The sequence below is a fragment of the Desmodus rotundus genome, chromosome 1, assembly GCF_022682495.2.
Source record: "Desmodus rotundus isolate HL8 chromosome 1, HLdesRot8A.1, whole genome shotgun sequence".
Classification (NCBI taxonomy): domain Eukaryota; kingdom Metazoa; phylum Chordata; class Mammalia; order Chiroptera; family Phyllostomidae; genus Desmodus; species Desmodus rotundus.
Genome location: NC_071387.1, coordinates 187,191,202 through 187,211,926, shown reverse-complemented (window position 1 = coordinate 187,211,926; position 20,725 = coordinate 187,191,202). Strand labels below are relative to the sequence as shown.

General features: G+C 42.9%; 1 protein-coding gene across 6 annotated transcripts in view; it reads right to left on the bottom strand.

Moving 5' to 3' along the window:
* The window catches only part of TRIO (trio Rho guanine nucleotide exchange factor), a 322,397-nt gene that overhangs the window by 199,673 nt on the left and 101,999 nt on the right, over nucleotides 1-20,725 (bottom strand). For all 6 annotated transcript variants that reach the window (XM_053913973.2, XM_053913947.2, XM_053913953.2 and 3 more), the window contains exons 2-3: nucleotides 13,522-13,596; nucleotides 3,731-3,845 (exon numbers count right to left, since the gene is read on the bottom strand). In XM_053913973.2, the coding sequence (XP_053769948.1) occupies nucleotides 3,731-3,845; nucleotides 13,522-13,596 (190 nt within the window). The remainder of the gene's footprint in view (nucleotides 1-3,730; nucleotides 3,846-13,521; nucleotides 13,597-20,725) is intronic.

Here is a 20,725-nt window from a genome sequence, read left to right as displayed (position 1 = left end):
TCCAGTCCTAACAACAGGAACAAGCCGGAGAAGGACACAACTAAAAGGTACCCTGAGCTCCACAGTTTACAGAAGGATTATTTATTCACCTTCCTCTGCAATCAAACCATTAGCACCCGGTGACTTCCCAAGAAATGAAAACTGCAAATGCACTGGGCTGGGAGGACACACCCTTTCGATCCACCTGTCTTTACCAAGTCCAAGCCAGTCATTACTAGGAACCCTTCCCAAACCCAGTTCTGCTCACGAGCAGCTAAGGAACATGCGCAGCTGGCCACAGGAGCTGGGCTACAGCTATTCCTCCACCGTAAACACAAACAAGCACATTGGAAAGCGTGACTTATGAAGCAGTTTGGTTGGCAGTTTTGTCAAAGAGCCTCATTTCATCTATAGGACACAGAAAATTTAGATAAAACTGAGGTCCCTTCTCAACACAGGTCTCTAAAAAAGAGAAACTCTACTTTCTTTACTTCCTAGAAAGTCCCTTCTTATATGAAAGTTCATAAACGAATCCATGAAAAATCTCCCTATTGCTTCATTATTGACCAAAGAGAGTCAGAGCGGTTTGTCCACTTAGCTACTATAAATCATTTTAATGTTCTAGAACATAATAAGAACAATAAACACCTACAGGAGTACCAAGGCCGCTGTTGTTTTCGTCGTTGAGCAGGAATCCCCATTACACCTCAGGAAGTTCTGCTGTGACGTGATTCTCCTGCACATATTTAATAGAAAGTTTCCTTGCACGTGAAATCTATGAACATCACATTATTACTCCTTTTTTGAAAGGAGGGGGAGGGGAATGGAAGGAGACCCAAGTAATAAACCTCAACCACTCACTGCTCTCAGATCACATTATGTGGGACTCCGAGGGCCACATTGTACAAGGCACAGTCTGGAGGCCACAGAGAAGGAAAACAAGGTGACCTGGCTCTAGCACACGTCAAAGGAAAGTAGCTGAAGGAAGGGAGGAGAGCGAATGTGAAAGATGGAAATTATTATGCTAATGCTGAGGCAGCTACAGTACCTGAGGCACTGCGCTGGGTGTGCTCATAAATCGTCTTACTCAATACTCACAATGATCCAAAGAAGTGCCAATTAGCATCACAGTTTGTAGATCAGAAAACAGATAAAAGTAATTAAGTAGCTCGTGCCAGGTCACAGTCAGTGTGACTCTACCCATGCTTTCCAGGATGGCACACTTCTCCACCTTCCAGAATATGGAAGGGCTGAGGGACAGCCAGAGGCTACCCTCACATCACAAAAAATTTGGGGAGTGACGGGCAGGGGAAGAAATCTCACAGACCCTTAGGGCTGTTGACACCACTCAGAGAGTCCAAGCGAACCCACAAGTCCAAAAACATTCACACACCATTAATTTGCTGAAGACTTTTATCGACCCTGTTGTCTGGCTAAAACAAAGCAGTGCTCACTACTTCTTTTGGGGTCAGTGTGGCACCACTGGCGGGTGGACGGAGAGAGAATGCATTCGGTTGCCACTTCTGTCCATTGGGACCGCTGTGAAATTTTCCTACAATATCGCTTAGCACATGCATCACTTACACGTTATTCCCACCTGTCTCTGCTCATTAACCAAGGACGAGCAAATGGCATTTCTTGATACTTGGAACTGTAAATATAAAAACAAATCTAGGCAATGAAAGGAAGTGACTGTGTTTGGTAGTTGGAGGGTCACCCTATGCACTTAATTGTTTATGAGCAAAAGAATAATGGAATGTTTGGGATTTGTTACAAAATATTCCAGAGGGAAAACTAGAGAAAGACAAGACTGACAAAACTTTGTGACTGTTGAAGCTAGATGGCAGGTGTATGATGTTTGCTACACTACTGTCTACTTTGTGTATGCTCACAATTTCCCAATGACAAAGTTTTGTGTGTTTTTTTTTAAGTGGGTCATCCAGGTGATCCGAAACATACCTGAATCCATTTTTTGATAATATTTACACTACTTTGTCTGCTTAGAATTCAGGCTGGGTTTTAGCTCTTCTCTAGACAGCATGGTGCCACATATTAGAATAGTGAAAACAGTGAAAAGCCCCAAACCACCACAACTTAACGTGAATGAAATGAAAAGTAACTTTTTACGTTTACAATCAAAACAGATTTCGAAACTAGAAAGCAAGTTGCCAAAGTTACATACAGCGACTCAACTATGTAATTTAAATCACCTGGATGATACCAAATTCAGCTTGCTTTCCGTTCTACTGTACAGCAGCTATCATTTTGCTAGGTAAGAACTTTTTTGACGTTGTCCCTTGTATTGCTCTACCTCTTTTTCCATCATTAGCACAGTACCCGGCACCTAAGAACTCAGTAACTGACAGCTCTCAACTATACTGTTATTCAGAAGTGATGGTGAGTCATTCGTAACTTCTAAAATTCTTCCCAACTCTTTGATTTCGACAGTTCAGCAGTCCAAGAAAACCCCAGAGGAAGAAGAAAGGGAAAACGTTTTCCACATGTGTAAGTGGGGCGCTATCCCTCTGTCACTGGTGATGCCAGGCGGAAGTTCTCCCATGAAGGACTCCCACACAGAAAACCCAGACAGTCTGCTGCGTCAGCCACAGCAAGGATGCGTTACAAACGGGCACAGCTGTCCTCCCTGGTTGGTGCCACAAACCCTGTGCTGGGGAGGATCTAGTACATTCACCTCGACCTTCAGAACCTATGATGTTGCTATTGATCATCTTTTATTAAATACTCTCTTGTGTAACATGTTCCTTAAAGTTACTGTAACTCTAGCCCCTACTACGACTGTTTTCTTTTTTGTTTTTTTTTTTTTAATGTGTCCTAATTTGGTTGCTTAGGAAATCCCATCCTTTAGCATATGCCTTTCTGGAATAAAGATTTCCTTTTCTTCAGAGGGAAGCATCTCTCCAAAGCTCAGCACACAATAATCTCTTGTTTCAGGTGTGGCTGTATCCTTGGATGATATCACAGCAGTATTCTATTTCCCAAAAAGTAATCTGAAGAATGAAATGGGGATATTAACGTAGGGGGGAATTTCTTTCCCTAGTTGTCAGTTAGCAGCACTGTAAGTAAAATCTCAATTAGGGCAGAAACAAATACTCTAAATTCCTCAAGTATACACACTCGGGCCAATTCCTGTTCATCGTTCCTCACTTCAGGGCTCTTCAGAAAAAGTTTTGCCTATTCTTGATATTCTTTCGCAACCAGACCCCCTATATCCCTGACTATCACCAAAGGTCTCTCAGATTGGATGGAATTTCCAAACTTGATGTTCTGTCATATTAGATGGGAAGGATTTTTAATGCCCCACAAACTTCATGCTACAAACCAATGGGATACCTGTAAGGACCACAGCTCAGGAGGAAACAGAAGCGTAGTGTCACAAACAGCACTCTCTGGCTCCCAGGGCACCTGGCTGGTACTAGACTCACCAACCGCACTCTCCTTCCCTTCTGCCCAGGCACCCGTCCCAATACCCCATGTGTGGGCATCCCAACCCACCACCTCACACGCAGCTCTTCACTCAAAACACGTGCCTTCTCATCCCGCCCCCCGGAAGTGCTGCAAGCATGACAGAACAGTCACAAAGTGGAAATGAAGAACAGACCATGACTTTGATTTTGTACTACTTTGTCTGCCTGGAATGGAGGCTGGGGTTTAGCTGTTTTCCAGAGAGCACGGTGCCACAAGAGTGAAAACAGTGAGAACAGTGAGAAGCCCCAACCCACCCAGAACTTACCTAGGGATACAGGCCAGGTAGGAAATGAGTCTCCTGAGATCCTCCTGTCGTATTCTGTCATGATTGCTGCGGGCTGGAAAGGTTAAAATGGGACCCCCACGTTTATCTCTGCCGCCTGGAAAACAAACGTTTGGAGTACACTTAGACAAAACAAGAGAAGACCGCACACTAACATGCCACTAAGTCCGACAGGATCACCCTTCCAGTCACACGGAGCTGCACCTCTGTCAGCCACATGGCCAGCAAGGACTGTGCAGAAGGCCACAGTCCCTGTTCCAGTGGGACATGGCCAGGCTAGCTGCCCCCTCCCGGGCCTCTGTAGAAGAAGGGTGAGTTCTGCACACCCTCCGGAAGATACCACCGAAGGCCCTGTCCTTTTCTCCCGAAGCGTTTCCTCCTTTCTCCGGTTTTACTTTTGGAGAGAGAAAAGTTTTCACACACATGTGCACACTCACCTTAACCAACCAACCACCTCCCCCCAACCTGCCACTCTCTCACTCTCCTCCGCATTTTCCCCCCTCGCCCTGCCCCCACCCCACATTCTACGCTCTCTCTTTGCCACCACCCAAACTGGGTTTTAAGTCTTGAGAGGCAAAAAGACAGAAATGTTCTTCAAACTTCATGCTGATGACAACTTTATATAATCTGGGTCTGGGGCAGCTTCCTCTCTCAAGGACAGGGCCCAACCCCAGCGGCCAACAAGCTGTCATATAAACTCACACCTACCAAAAAAAAAAAGGCACCGGGTTGCGGGGTGGAGGGAGCTTTGCAGGCAAGAATTATAAAGCAGAACTAAATCAGTCAAGGACTTTAGAAAAGTTACATCACATACTAAGTGCAAACCTCAGATGACTGGCCTTTGATAGATGATCAGAAATATTAACAAAGACAAAATTCTAATGAAGTCTGCTGGTACCACGGACCATTTTTCGTGAAATTGTCACATGTATTTTATTATTCCCATCAGGGTTTTCAAGAAAGAAAACGCAGAATAAAAACTGACCCTTCTCTAGTGGATCCTTCATTTAATTTTATAACTCTGGTCATCTCTCTTCAGAAGTGTAGCACTAATGTCTCAAAACTCAAGTCACAATATACAACTCTTAATTATTTTCTCATTTTAATTACTTACCTCATCTGCATAGGTAAAATTAAAAAGCAAGCAAATAACAACAACAGAAAACCAGGTTTTTTCCTTTTAAAAAGGCCAAGAAGGTATTCAGCAGAATGTTATTTTAAAAGTACATTTTACGATATGCGCGTTTACAATTTCCTGGGACAATTAACACTCTCTCTAAACAGGAATAAACTCTGAACATTTAAAATGATCCACGTGTACTGTTCAGTTACACAGTCTAGAAAAGAGCTGAATTACCTACAAATCCAGTAAGTCTGGTATTAAATGGGAATAGCACTAAATCAGAGCCACAACAGCACATCTGTGCCCGGTATCCGCGGCTGACACCCTTCTGACTAGATCACAACGACGACGCTGTTAAGAGGTTTTACCCTTCCAGCTGCATAACTAGGAGCCTGAAGGTCAAAGAGCTTCGGTAAAGACAAAAGGACGCTGTCCGCGTGGTCACTGTCGGGTCCTTTGCCCTGACAAGACCTTCCGCAATGTTTCAAACTAATGGTTTTAGTTCTTGCTAAGGTAGTAAAAACATCATGAGGACAACCAACCGATGGGCTCCTCGTCCTTTTCTATGAATGAAAAGTACTATTAAAAGTGAGAGGCAGTACTGTTACAACCAGTAGAATGTCATTACCAAGTAATCGTCTAAAATATCACATAGTGTTTTCAGGGTAGTATCTCTAGTTTCCTGGAATACCTCTTGTCTCCAATATAAGGCAGGAAACAATTTTAATATTTTTATTCCCCTATCTTTCATTCTTTTCAAAAAGGAATCAATAATCTTTATCAAAAACATTACAGCTCAACACATATTATAGAAACTTGACTTTTTTAAAGTAGAGTATGGCATTTAGATTAAAACACTCACCCCTTCTTGGTAAAGAGAATCATATCTAACATTTTCCTGAACTACCTTTCTGCATTTTTTAAACGCAATATAATGCTTGACTCAGGAGGGAGATGAAATGCCAAGGACCTATGCTCAGCTCTCCTCTCTCTGGGATCATTGTATCTTTCCACTAACGCAAGCAAGACAGGGTTTACCACGGAGTGAAGAGCAAAATCCAAAATCTGCCCATCCAAGAGGGTCACGTGGGGAGTCAACAGGTGCGTGTACTGCACAAGCCCGTCCTGGTCACTCGGGGGTGAGAACGAAACGCAAGCGTGGGCGGAAGTACTGCTGCTTCCGCTAGACTGCTTCACCTTTCCACTAGGTTTCTCCCAACCCGGCGGCACTGGCGTGGAGCCCCCTGAGACTTACCTGCAAGCTCACCCCCAAAACAGGTTCCCATTCATGTCCTCAAAAAAACCTAAACTTGAATTTCAAAATAGAGGGGGAAAAATTCAATCTGTCTCTTTCTTTTTCCCAGAATGGAGCTTCAGAAAACTCTCTAGGGTAGTTTTAAAATTTCATCAAAAATCACTTATGCTTTTACATAGTTAAATAAAAGTTACATAGTCTCTGTTTAACTAATTTACAATTCTGTTTTCACTTGCGATATTCCCTGCGCTGGGGTGCACCTTCCAATCCGTGGTGTGCCACAGTCGGAGACAGGCAGGTGCCCAAACCACCCATCTGCTGACCCCTCCCTGTGAGGTTAACAATAAACATATGAGAATTAATGAAATGTAGTATTAGTGCAGACGTTCATGGTGTCTGAGCCTCAAGGAGCTTAAAAGCAATGCCACGGAAGGCTGTTTAGATTACAGGCACCAAGATTTAACTTGTTTGCAAATATTACCAAAGGCACCCAGTGGAAAATACTGTTTGGGTTATGAAGCAGAAATGTTACAACTTCAAAGTTCTCATTCCTGAACTAATAAGTGAGTACAACAATGCTGTACCTTATAAAAGCATCAACTACTAAGATATACTAACATGTGTCTGATGTCAACCCGCAGCCTCCTGGTAAGGCAGGTGGGACAGATGTCAGTCCCATTTTATGGACAGGAAACTCAGCACCTTAGTGTGAACAATAAAAAGAAAAGGGCAGGAAATCCATTTCCTGCACCTACCCACGTCACAGGATATCCGTGCAGGAGAGTTTTACAGTCTCTGGACCTCTCCAAGTCCGCAATCAAGCCCAACAGCTCCTGAGGGACTATCTGCCTATCCAAGTGCATGCGAGTCAAAAAACAAAAGAGCACCAAACGGACAGTTTTATTTTCAAGCCTTAGAAGAACCACATCCTCTCTGCTCTTCCTCTCCGCATTATTTCTGTAAGGCACCTCTCACCTTCCAGTCAACTATATAACTTACCCACTCTTTGTGTCTGTCTGCCCCCCCCCCACAAGAACGGAAGCCTAGGGAGGCAGGCATCTTCGCTCATTCACCACTATTAGTATGCACACTCAGTGCTTAGTGAGAGATGGACGAGCATGTAAAAGGTGCTCAGTAAATGTCTGCTCTGAGAGTGGATTCTTCTCCAACCCACAAGAAGTTAATTAGAAATACAGTGGTACCTCGGTACTCGTCGTTAATTCATTCCAAAACTCCAAAACCGACAAGTACCCAGTGATGAAGCATCTTCTCTTGCAGGACAGCGCTGTGACTCATACAAGTTCTAGCAAGGGCAACACGTCCCCAGCAAGCGCCAAGTGCTGACACATCTTTTTCTGGTCAAAATGCGATGAGTACAGGGTTTGATGAGGTCTGAAGCCGACGAGTACGGAGGTGTGACTGTACCTACCATCTTGTATCAGGAAGTTAAACAGGGAAATGCCTGAAGTTTTTACAGGAGGAAACACAGATGCTAAATAAACTGAGGTTTATTTTAATATCAGAAAGAAGGCTGGAAAGGTCCCATATTATAGCTACAAATGTCTGTGTGATGATTACTTCCTCAAACGCAGGGACACTCATTTCCCTCATCTAAAAGGCAAAAAAACCTCCAGGGGGCTTAGTCTCTCGAGCAGCATGGCCCAGAATGACCAGACGCAGCTAGATTCAGAGTTGCCCCTTTATCTTTCAATAAATTAAGAACTCACCTTTCACCCAATGAGAATGGACTTCTCGTGGAAGACATACTTAGTTGGAGAAGCACAATGTAAATTTTAGTGAACCCACTGGATTTTCCTCTGTAATGGCCTTATTTGAATTTCTGGGTTAGAACACCACTGAAAACCATTCTTTATGCCTCCCTGAGGAACAGTCTAACTCAGAGCCGTGAAAAGCTCTGAAAAGATGTGGTTTATAAAAGAAAAATTATGGCTATAATCTCTAAGTCTATTAGGTAACGAAGCCCTGTCAAAAGGGTGTCCACTGGCCCCCTGCTCCAGGAGCAGCTAAAGCCGACAGAACACCAGCCCCATACCTTCACCACTCGCCTCTTCCAGCCGGGTCTTGAGAACCAGAAACCGGCTTACAGACTATTTCTCACGAAGACTCTGAGGGGTCTCCAGACTTCTGGGAAGGCCTCTGACGGCACCTGGCCTCCCAGCCCGCCACTAAGGACTCAGACTGTACTAGGCTCTAACAAGAACATATGAGATGGAGGGGAAAGACCTCCTTCCCTTGCCATGAAATACAGAACTCGGCAAAACTGCATCAAGAGGAATTAAGGTCAGTAGTCACATTACTAACAGTAAACCTCTGGGCAATCTAATCCCACCTTCCTGACAATACCTCCACCTACAAAGGTGAGTGTTCACCTTGGCCCCCCCAAAGCTAATCTAAAAAAGTAACCCAATGTCCACCCATAGGCAAGTGGCTGAATAAACTGTTGAGAGCGTTACACACCGTGCAGTCACCTGCACCTGTGAAAGAAGCGAGGGCTCGCTACAGGCCCTGCTTCCGAGAGCACTGTCTGAAGTGAGACAAGTGAGGCACAGAAAACGGTGCATCGCAATCACTCCTTCTCCAAGGGAGGGGGCATGAGACTGGATGAATGGGTAGGTAGATAGAATGCTCTCATTTTAAAAGTATAGGAAATAAACCAAAAAATAAATAAAACAAAAAATAAAATGCTTCCTATGGGGGAGGGAGGGTACAGGGTGAAAGAGGTAAAGAGGGAAACTAGATTTAACTACAGCTTATCTTTCATGTTTTTTAGTTTTTAACCTTAGAGTGATGTACTCATTGTACTTAATATTGAAGCCAGATTAGGTGGCTGGTTTTTGTAAGCCTTAAAAACATAAAGCAAAATGAAACAAATGCCCCTGAGTTTCAAGTTGGAAGGGACTTGATCCACACAGAGAGGAACTGTTTTATGCGACTTTAAAATGCAGAAACGGACAGCACATTGCTGGTGGCACATGCCCTGGGGACAGCAAAACAACAGAAGTCGCACTGTGGCAGTAACAGCAGTATTACAGAGTAAATAAGCAATTATGTCGATGAGGGCAGGAACCGAGATTTTTAGCATAAAGGAAAGGAGATATAAGCACATAATCAAAGAAAAATAAAGTATCTCTAATCCTAATTGTAAACTGGAAATTTTAATATGGAGTTATTACATCTTAACTCATTGGGGAAAAATGTGTGTGTGTGTGTGTGTGTGTGTGTGTGTATTTCCCAGATGTGTCTGCCCACTGAACAGACAGACACGAGGACGGCACCAGGAGCAGCGGGCTTCCTAGCTCCCACAAAGGAACAGGGGACTTCAGAAAAATGGCTGCCTGCACAGGTGGAGCAGGACACGGGCAAGCTGGGCAGGAAACACTTGGTCACAGCAGCAAAGAGAGCAGGCGCATTACTGTGGTACACGGCTGGATTCAGGAGCCAATCTAAAGAAGCTTCCACTGTCCAAAGATGGGAAATGTTCACTTCATTAAAAGAAAAAAGAATGGACAGTGAATTAAAACACATCAAATATATTTAAAATCAGGAGCTTGAAAGGATATTTAAAAAGGCTTCAATTTTTTTTATTAGTCTAAAATGTCTAATGGTCATTTTTCATAAATCTGAACACTGGCAAGGGACAAGAAGAATCACTGATACTGCTTTTCCTGTATGAACTGTGTTCTCAGGGTCAGCAAGAAACTTTGGCACATTTCTCTCCAGGGAATATCCGAGTTGACAAATGAGGAAGAAAGGGGGTGGGTAGGGCAGGGGAGGGTCATGGGGGGAAATGGGGACAACTGTAATTAAACAATAATACAAAAATTAAAAAAAAAAAGAATGTCAGCATTTTGCAACCCTAGTAAACTACTAGATCTAAGCAATGATCACCAATAAATGCTTAACCAAACTCTCCCAATAAAACTCCCAGGAGAACTACACAATACCAGCCATGAAGGGTTTTTGCCTCCTTCTCTACAAAACCAAGCCTCAGGATTTAGCTCCTAGTTTACAAGAAATACAGGGAAAGGGGGAAATGCTAAATGACCACCCAGGGATGCAACCAGCAAAATCTAAAATATAGGAAAACCTATGGGAAAACACCTGGTTTCCTCACGTAATAAAGGGATAAGACAAAAATAATAAGAAGGAGAAAGAACCTACAAATTAAAAAGACACACAACATATCAACTAACTGCAATATGTAGCCTGTAAAAACCACACTATACAACAAGCAGGGAAATTTGAATATTAATTGACGGTTTTATATTTAAAAACCCCTGCTTATTCTTAGGTCTGTTAATGGAAGTGTGGGGTTTTTAAGCGTATCTTTTGGACAACTAAATGTTTATGAATAAAATGATATAATACATGGAACTTACTTTGAAACTATCCGTAGGGAAGGGAGGAGAGGAGCGAACAGGAACACAGATGAGCAAGGTCACTGGCATGCACCACGGGCTGGCAGAAACTCACTACGCTCTTCTCTCCTGTGCGAAATACTGAAACGCCCCAGGATAAAAGGGGGGTGGTAGTGTTCTTAATTCTGGTAGTTGCCTCTGAGTTCTTTTAAGGCCCAAACCCTAGTGGCATAGGAACCACATGTTGTGGTTGGAATTCTATATAGTATGTCGTATAGAATAGATATGGATGAATATATATATATATGTGTGTGTGCACATATACACATATGACAATACACAATATATACTACATTAATTGTATCTACTATAAATATATATAATGCATTAAGTACATATACAATACACATAAAGTGTACACACTATTAGGTAGAAACTACAGGACACTTCCTGTAGTGCCCCCTTCTGACTTCAAGCATGAATTTAGACATGTCATCTAACTCATTTAATACCACTCTCTGAATGGAGAAAGTAGTATGTTACTCTCTTACTTAAGTGCGATGAGGATTATGTTTCCGAGTACCTGGAGACGAGACTGAGGGTCAGAAATGTTCATGTACAAGGGATCCTCACTGGTTTTCTAGATCATGACCTAATAAGTAATTCATGGAATCACTGATCTCTTGGCCTGTTTTTTGGAAAGCCCTGGCTATTCTGCTTAGATTTAATTTCCTAAAAGCCAGTCACACAGAGAGCTTTTACAAAGGTACCATAATATCTCCTAATATTAAAAAAAAGGGGGGGTCTTAGCAGAAAGATAAGCAATTGCCAGCACTGGGGGCGGGGGGATGGAGAACTTGGCATGAGGTTCTTTGGGGGTTAGTAGAAATGTTCTGGAATTAGACTGTGATGATGGTTGCACAACCCTGTAAATACACTAAAATTCACTGAATTGTATACTATAAAAGGTGGATTTAATGTTATGTGAATTGCTTCTCAACAAGAAAAAAATGGGTTCACAGGTGAAGTTTTTTAAATAATCATTTGTTTTTAGTTTTATGGTGTTTTTCCTTGCCCCTTACTAAATGAGGAAGCAGCCTAAAGCAGTCTGCAGTCAGCTCACGCTAATGCAGCGTGCCGAATCTGCTCCCAAATTAGAAAGTACAATACTATAAGATTGTGGTGGCACCTTTACTAACCACACCTCATTAACACCAATCCGACCGGCTCTCATGTTTTAACACAGTTCCACATTAATTTTTTGCAATGCAAAACTTCCCTCCCCACTAAAGATATCCAGCTTTAATTATCCCTGCAGAATTTAAGGTTTTAGCAAAGATTCATGATATAACTCTAAAAGATTAATCATTTCATTTCTTTAATTCATTAGAAGGGAAATAGTTTTAGTTTTGACAGGAACTTAAGTAAAAATGCCATCTAATAATGTGTCCTGTATTAAATACCTAACAAAGTAATGAACACAAATAAAAATCACCTATCTTACCCTTGCACAGTTTTGCACGCCTGCCCCCAGGGGCTCAACAGAGGAAGACAGTGCAATAACCGGAGGTCTGGGAACAAAGAAGGGACAGAAGGGACAAGTGCTCTCATCACAAACCCAAACTTTACAATAAAAACCTGACGCACATGTGGGAATCAGGTTTCTTTAAACCTTTCTTACTGTTGCCTCTCATATTCATCAGTAGAGTCTTTTCATTCTATTAACTGTAAAATCCATCTGTGAACTACAAAGTCCAGGGTTCCCAAAACTGGCATGAAACTGTATTATGCATTTTGTCAGTAAGTGATTAGAAAACAGCAAAGGCTACTTTTAACACAGTGAATTACAAGTCAAGAGCTGTTTGCGTTCTCATTTTTTAACCATGTGTCCCCATCGATCTAAAGCACCTCCTTGTTTTCATGAACTTTGTATAATCATCTGTTAACCTTCCAAATGCATTACGCATTAGATTTACTTCAGCAAAACCATCGAACAGTGTCTGATAGGGGCCAAGAAATACTGCTGGATGGAAAAAGCAAGGTAAAAGTAACGAAAACACCATAGGGAGCTGCATCCTAACTATACGCGAGTCCCACAGACCCAAAGGACACACAAACCACATAAAAGCAGCCAGCAGGATTACAAATTCAGAATAAAACCTGTGCAAGCGGAGACCTCAGATCAGCACAGTAGGCCTGCTTGCGAAAGACAAACAGTTATCGCGGGAAACACACCCAGAAAGACTGTCTAGAAGCATGTGACCATCTCAAGATTTACTTTCTTGTAAAACGGAGCAGAAAAATCTTGCAAATCTTTGTTCTGTAAACAGGTGCCAAAGATGCAGTACCCAATGGTTGCTCTGTTCATGTAGGAGGGAGCCCCCAAGGACACCGCCCCCATAAAGCCCTAAAGCTGACCCTGCATGTGCAGAAGGGAGGGCAGTCGAGTGCCCCAAGGCCTGAAGGGCTGGAGCAGACTGCCACCACACTGCAGGTGGCCCAGGATGAGGTTCTTCAGGTAAGCGGAGGACCTAGCCGGTAAAGATCACCAGGGCTTTCACGATGCACGGCGAGGGCTGTAGGAGCTCCAGGACCAGAGAGGCCATGGCTACATGAGTTTCCACAGTTCAAGAAACCAAAGTAAAAAATTCAGGACACATCGATAAACGGTCATATTCCCACTGCTTTTGCAGAGATGACAGACGTTTTTTTAAAAAAAAATCAGTTGTTTTACCTAACTGACTGAGGCAAAAGAGGCACAGGTTTGCGGAATGACAGACACGAACATTTCGATCACCAGTGTTACCTGGCTTACAAAGTGCCGGCCAGCTAGAAGAAAACGCTTCGGGCACTGATTTCTCGGGAAATCGCTACAAGAATAAAGCAGGCAAAAATCCACTGAAATACCCACGCTCCTGTGGCAGGGGCAGGTGAGGCAGGTTAGGGTTTCAGAATCTGAAGCTGTATCAGAAATCGTCAGGGGCTCAATAAAGCAGATTAGAAAGTTAAACTTTACCTGAAAGGTACGCAACTTTTTCCTTTAAAATTGGCAAAACATCCATAGCTTTCATTTCATCGTTTTTTCGAAACCCTGAAATACAGAAGAAAATAAAATTACTAGGTTGCTTGAGTGACGTTTAATTTCTTAACCATTCTATCCAATGCCAACCCAGCAGCTTTCTTCACACCCGTTATATCATCTCTAGAAATATCATCATTTGAAAACATCTGAATTCTGTGAAGGAAAGTCTCTGATCCCAGAGTGATGGTCTATTTCAATGCCAGGCACTGATCTGCCCGCAGACCCAGAGGCTACTGAACCAAGCAGGCCCTCAGCCATTTCTAAAATTTCAAAATCCGGTCCCCAAAAGACTAGATATAAAATCAGCCCACATCATTTCAAAAACCTTCATTTTAATCTTGTAGATAAATACAAATACTGGCAGATAAAGCAGCAACGTTGCTTTTAAACACTGCTACTTGTAGCATACAAAAACCTCTAGGGGGAGCCCAATGCCTCATCCCATCAGACTTCAGCCGTTAAAAATAAACAGTGGCAGGGAGGAGAGAAGAGATTATAAATAGCTGGGAACTGGCCACAGCTCCCTGTTGGCTCTGTCCTTCTAGGTTTTCTGGGTCATGCCCCCCTGGAGGAATGTCACTGGCTAATGTGGTAAGATGGCCCAGTGCCACCTGCTTCCAAGGGTGGCCAAGGACCTCTTCTCACAGCAAACTAACTCCCTGCTCGCCCTGCAGTATCTTAGAGGGCCAAGTGGGAATCCTGTGGAAAAGAAGCACGCAGCAGGCAAGTTGGGCCAAGCCAACATCCATCTAAGCAAAATGAATTCTTGCAGCCTAAACAGTGCAGCCAGCTCACCCGGGTGAATGCCCACATGGGAGTTTGAGGTCCAAAATGTTCGTACCCATGATAACGCCTCAGGATATTTGTCTTGGAGGTCTCTAACAGAGGTTATCTAGGTTCAGGGATGCTGGCCATGCTCGTCAAAACTAGTCACTATGGTTACTGGCAGAGCACGCTCTAGAAAAAAATAAAAGACTGTCCCATCCCTGTTTTCCTGTTTGTTCTTGCCAAAATAGTATGTGAAAACATCCCAAATGTAAGCTTGGTAACACAACCAACGCAAACACGTAGACCTGGAATTAGAAAGTAAACAAACGGAGCTTCCAGTTCAGGTCTGTCTCAGCAGCTCCTATTGGACCAGCCCTGCCACACGTTAAATCTACAAACACAGCTAGGTCGACACACTGGACAGTGACCAAAAGCAGGGAGAGACTCTTGGGAAAAGGAAATGGCATCGGGTACACCTCCCCTGTTAGGGCTTGAAGCCAGAGGACAGAGCCTAGTCTAAATCACATGGAGCTGCTAAAACCAGAATCAGAACACAGCTCAGGGTGACCTCAGCAACTAAAACTGGGAGGAGAAATCATGGAGAGGGGAAAGGGGGGCCCCCGAATCAGCGTACAAACTTGGACCGAGTCTCTGGCTCTCCCCTGAGCCTCACATGTGCGGGGCAAGCTCCAACCAGCCCAAGCTCTAAGCTCAGGATAAAAGATGTGACCACGGTCCGAGCTGTTGCCCACAGCAGAGGAGACAGGGTTCGTGGCTTGGGTCCAGCCAAGTCGGTAGTCTGCTAAAGCAGCTAGTGAACAACGAGAGCAGCACCTCTGGGAGGATATAACAGAACTCAATCTCTACAACATTATCATTCACAGGAGCAAAGAATGACTAAATCAATGGTGTGGTGGGATTTTGTTTTAAAGTAAATCTTTTCTGTCCAGTATACAAGGATGGACAATGGCATCTACAGTCACCGGAGACTCTGCACAAGGACGGCAGTAAACAAACTTGACAAGGACCCTGAGGTCAGGGAGCCTTAGTGGGACTACCTAGCTGGTCAGGAACGGACTCAGCACAACCTGCCCCTCCAGATCACCAAGCCATTTTGCTTTCCAACACACCATGCCCTGTGCTGGCAACCAACCAAGCTTGTAAAACAGTGGCTATTTATAAAAGGCAAAACAAGAGCCAAGAGGTCTGCAATTTCATCCTTAAGGTTCCTTCAAAACCTCTTGAATGGATGTAATCTAGTCTCAGGAATCCACTGCCAGCCATTGGGTAATTCATTGACTGTGTCTACAAGATTGATTACATCCGATTCCTTTCGAGGTGGACACAAGTGGCAGCAGGGCAAATGCAAAGAGAAGTTAGGTACCACCTCAGGCCTCAAGGAGACAAGCTTTATATACCCACAGAATAAGGCACAGAGTGAAGTTCCCTAAGCAGCACGAAGTGCGAGGGGACCGAGACAAATGTGGAAGCAGACCAAATGATAGAGATTCTAGACGAGTAAGCCTCACCTGTAGATCCCCATCTACAGGGATTTGAAAAGGATCCCCCTTCTATTGCTACCAGATAAGAGAAGGTACACTTCTTACCCTTCCCACATAGCCCACGCCCACCGATGCCCTGGACAGTCACAACAAGGCCCTCTGAGCAGCGCCACCCCACACAGCAGTCCTGGACTCCCAGACTCCAGAAACAGGGGCCCCACCTTGGGTCTGGCTCCCTTTCATACAACCCTGCACAAGGAGAATGTCCTAACCCCATGCTGGTACCTCAAAAGAGGACCGTGTGACTTCTAATAATCACAAGTATGCTTGATGATTCCTGCTGACTCTCTGAGCCACACCTACATATTAATACCCCGATGGAGTGAATGATGGAAGCCACGGCTGCCACATTCCAGGCCACCCCCCAGCAAGAATATTATACTGATGTGAAAAGAAGGGGAAGAAAACAAAACTTAACAATGAAAATTGCAATTTTCTATGTCCTACTATAAGCCATGAATTCACTCCCATGTGTCTTCAGTTTCTTAAAACTGTGGTTACATCAGTCTCTCAGCTCCTGAATTTCTCCCCTAAGAAACTCAGTCTTTCTAGAGGAGGAAAGGCACATGAGTCAATGGCTAAATTGGTGTTGAAACGAATTATGCTTGTATTGTGATGTATGTACGTGTCCAAACACAGACTAGAATATAAATTCTAAACAGTTTTACCATAATGTTTTTATTGAATATGCCACAGGAAAAGAAATGTTAATGTTATTAAAATTGTCAGTTGAAACTTTCTAAACAAGAAAGAAAACGGGGAAAAAGCAGAAACATAAAACTAACCAAACAGAGAAACAGAGTTTGTGGCTATTATGGAGGTCACTTCAGCATTATTGTTCATTTCATTTGTTTTTAAAAACACACCCAATAAGCAAAAGACTGAGGAATTATGTATACATACTAAAGCTAGATTTAATGCACCATGTAACTTTCAATGAAAAGCAGGAAGAACTCAGCCATGAAATATCCTCATATCAGAAAGACAGATTCTGTTCCAGGCCCTGAAGAGCTACTCATGAAAACTGAGTGACTATTTAAAAAAAAAAAAAAAAAAAAAAAAAGAAATGGCTTCTGTGCTATTCCGCTGATTCCAGATTACACCACAGACACTGCTACTGTCTTTTTCCCTCACGTGTGGCAGGACCTAGCTGTGGCTCCTAAACTGGTGGAACAAAGGGACACGCTCGGTGACTTCCCCAGGAAGCGTGCGCCTCTCCCCCCGCACTCACGGAGCGGGAAAGGAGCAGCGAGTGGCGCTGCGCAGTGATACTTCTGGGACCACAGACCACATCTCTGTGCCCCGGAGCAGGAGTCAGCGGCAGTTTTATGTCTCAGTGTCACCAAGGGAGTTTGAAATTGCCAATAATAGGTGGGAGGGGATACCACGAAGAGACTTTTGTTAAAAAATTAGAAGAGAGAGGGCAGAAAAAGAGCAACTTGAAGGGGGTAACTGGCCAAAGTCAGAGGACATTTAGTGGGACTCATTTCTTGAATTACTGTATATAGTTTTTAAATTACAAAGAGCTTATATTGAAGTGTGCAGAAAGACAGATGGGGTTCTTGTTACAATTTAGAGTTCATTTTGCTACCTGAGACAAAGACGCTAATGTGAATTTTAATGAAATGCTAGCTTCAGGAGACAGAGAACACAGCCCAGACTGCAGGCAGCCCAGGATGATCCGCTGGGGCCTAACAGGCGCGCATGCCCCAAGTGCTCTTTCAGACCAAACCTGCAAGGAATCTCATCAGAATGTTCACGTGGTAACGTCTGCTTTTACTCTAAGATCCCGCGATTACTATTCAGTGAATGCCATTCGGGGAAAAAGGTTTGGGTTAAAAACTGAATTTGATCATTGTTGATATAAATGCAGATAGTGCTTGATAATTTCCTTTCCTCCTTCCAGTTTCAAATCAACACAAATAATGTTTTTTCCTAAAACAAGTGAATTTGAATATTTAGAGGTTTTAATGTATTCATTTAAAAAGTCTCAACTGCAAGGTTCAGCCTGGTATCATTTCCTAAAATTGATTCTGTAATCACCTTTTAAATGGCTGTGTGGTACAGCATCGTGTCTGTCAGTCTCAGAAAAAATTTAAAGTCCTCCCAAACTGTTCATATGTCTCTAAATGATGAGCATTATGTTGCCCACAAAGAAATAGTTTTTCCTTTCTCTTTCTCCAAATCAGCCTCTTGGCCAGAAGATGGCTATTTGCTCCCTGGGGGACCCCGGACACCCAGGACAGAGCCAGGCACAGCTCGGTGGGTGAACACAGGACGGCTGAATGCATGAACAAACAAACACACTCCCCCAGCTTCTCATCCCTGAACCCCAGGCAAGCACCCCAATGTTCCTCAGCACTTTCTATCTGAGGCTGTGAAATATAAGCTCAGTGTTGTTCAGAGGGTCACTCCTCCAGCATGATTTATAAGAAGGAAAATTAACCTCTCTGCCCTAGGAGGAAATAGTCTACACGTTATCATTCAGCAATGGAAAATCTTTTAACTGAGTCAGTGGGCTGAAACTTCAACTATCTAATACCTCACTGGTCAAATCAATTTTTCATTTTTATCCTGAGACTCTGCAGAGAGGGCGCTGTATCGCTATTGTTGAGAAATACCTCTTGAAGTGAGTCACTGCGGACCAGAATGGCTCACTCACTTGGTCACTTCCTCAAAAAAAGAACACCCCCCTCCAAGTTCTTTTTTAATTTAAGAAAAAAAGAAGCACCGTGGAAATATGTTCACAATGAGTAAAGCTATTATGTAGCCCATTATTCCACAAGTTCTTTTTTTCTTTTTACATTGTGGTTTAAAATTTTAAGATGAAATAAATCAAATGAGTAAAAAAGTAAATCAAATTTTTTTTTAAATTTAAACTAAAACACAGGTTAATTTTTTAACCCCAAATTTCTCCCAGATATTAATAATACACAGTTATTTCTTGATCATTTGAGCTGAACAGAATGAAGTGGTGCCTTGTTCTGAATTGTCTGTCTGCCTCACTCCTCTGCCTCCCCTCTTAGAAGACAATCCACAAGACCAGCTGTGATTCTCATCCAGCTGTGAGACCCTGTCAGTTGTACTAATGGGAAAATGGAAGGTGAAAGAAACTGAAAAAAAAAAAATCTTACAAAAACACAGGTTGTAGCAATAGTAAAAAAGTGTTGATAAATAAAGCAGCATTTGGAAACAACAAAAAGGTACATTAAAAAATAAGCTGGAGGGTTACTATTTGCACCAAGTCTCGGTGGTAATTACCGAATTTGCTCATTAGTTTACCTAGAGAAAAAGCGGCGCCACGCACCCCAGAACACAAAGAGCAGGGTGATAAATCTCTGCATCACCGGCGCGCGCATGCGCATGCACCAATGGCGGTGACGTCACCCCTTCCAGGCAGGGGGTCCACAGTTCCGACTCCTGGACCTTCCTCTGCAGTGCCTGCAGGGTTAGTCACAGATCACAGGGAGCGGCAGCCCTGTGGCACGATGCTGGTGCTAGTAAGGGGTTCAGATGGCCAAGCATTTAGACCAGTGTTGCGTAGGAAGGAAGCATTTTAACTAGCCTGGATCCTCTATGAAAATGTTTAAGGTGGCAAAGATACAAACTTATACATCGAATGGTTTCAATGTCTTTTTTTACTAACATATAAAAAATTAAAACATAACGCAATGCTTATATTATTTTTACATAAATATAACTATATTCCACATGTACACAATAAAATGCATATAAAGTGAATTAAGTACTCATATCAAGAATAGGGACATGTTCACAGACCACCACACAGGAATGTGAGTTATATAGTGCAACATCGTAATTTTTACTTAGAATTTTTATGGTTACAATAACTGCCAGGCTGGTTGATTTATTCCTTCACAAAATTTGAGAAGCAATAGCCTGTAACTTCATAACTTTAAGGAAGAAAAAGCAACATAAGTTTGACTGATTCAAGGGAGTTAAGGCATTTTCACTTACAGTAGCTCTGGATTTCAATATCTTGAGCACAAAACATGGGGAGGAACCAAACAACCAAAAAGACCGTAACAAAGAGAGTCTTAAACTATATTTTAAGATGAATGAGAATCTGTAGAATTTTTAACTTTTAATAATTTCATTATGTATTAACTATGCATTAGAAGTTAATTAAAAAGCATAACTCAAACCAACAGAAGGGAATAATTCAATAGCCAAAAAAGCAGCATTATAAAAGGGGGTTCTACCTTCTCATGGTCTCATAAATCAAAACAGAATCAGGTGCCCAGATGTGCCATTCATCTCTGCGTCCTCAGGGACCAGCGCAGGGCTAAGCACAGAGAAAACGTGTCCTCATGTTTGCCTAATGCCAAAAGCAAGGGGACATCCATCTGTCTGAGCTGTGAAGCCTGGCAAGAGGTGCCTCTGGGGGAAGCTTGTCCAGCCTGCACTCGGGGACCCTCGCCACCCCACCCTAAACTACACACACACACACATATGTGCACACATATGGTTCTGTGATGCCGGCCTACTCCAAAACAGATTTGCGTTACCTAAGAAGCAGCTTCTCAGGAAAGCTGTTTAGAAACTTAATTGGTATCAAATGAACCACCGAGATATAAACGATACAATCGTATCAAATGATCTGACTGCTAGCAAACCAACCAAGGCCCACTGCTAAAAGAAATCTTGTTTAATCATTATCTCAAACATTTCACACAGCCTAGCACCCTTGTCCTCTACCAAATAAAAAAATAAAAAATTACAATGTCCACATGTCATTCAATGCAGATCACAATCGTATTCTGTAAAAATAAAGCTGTAAATCTTTT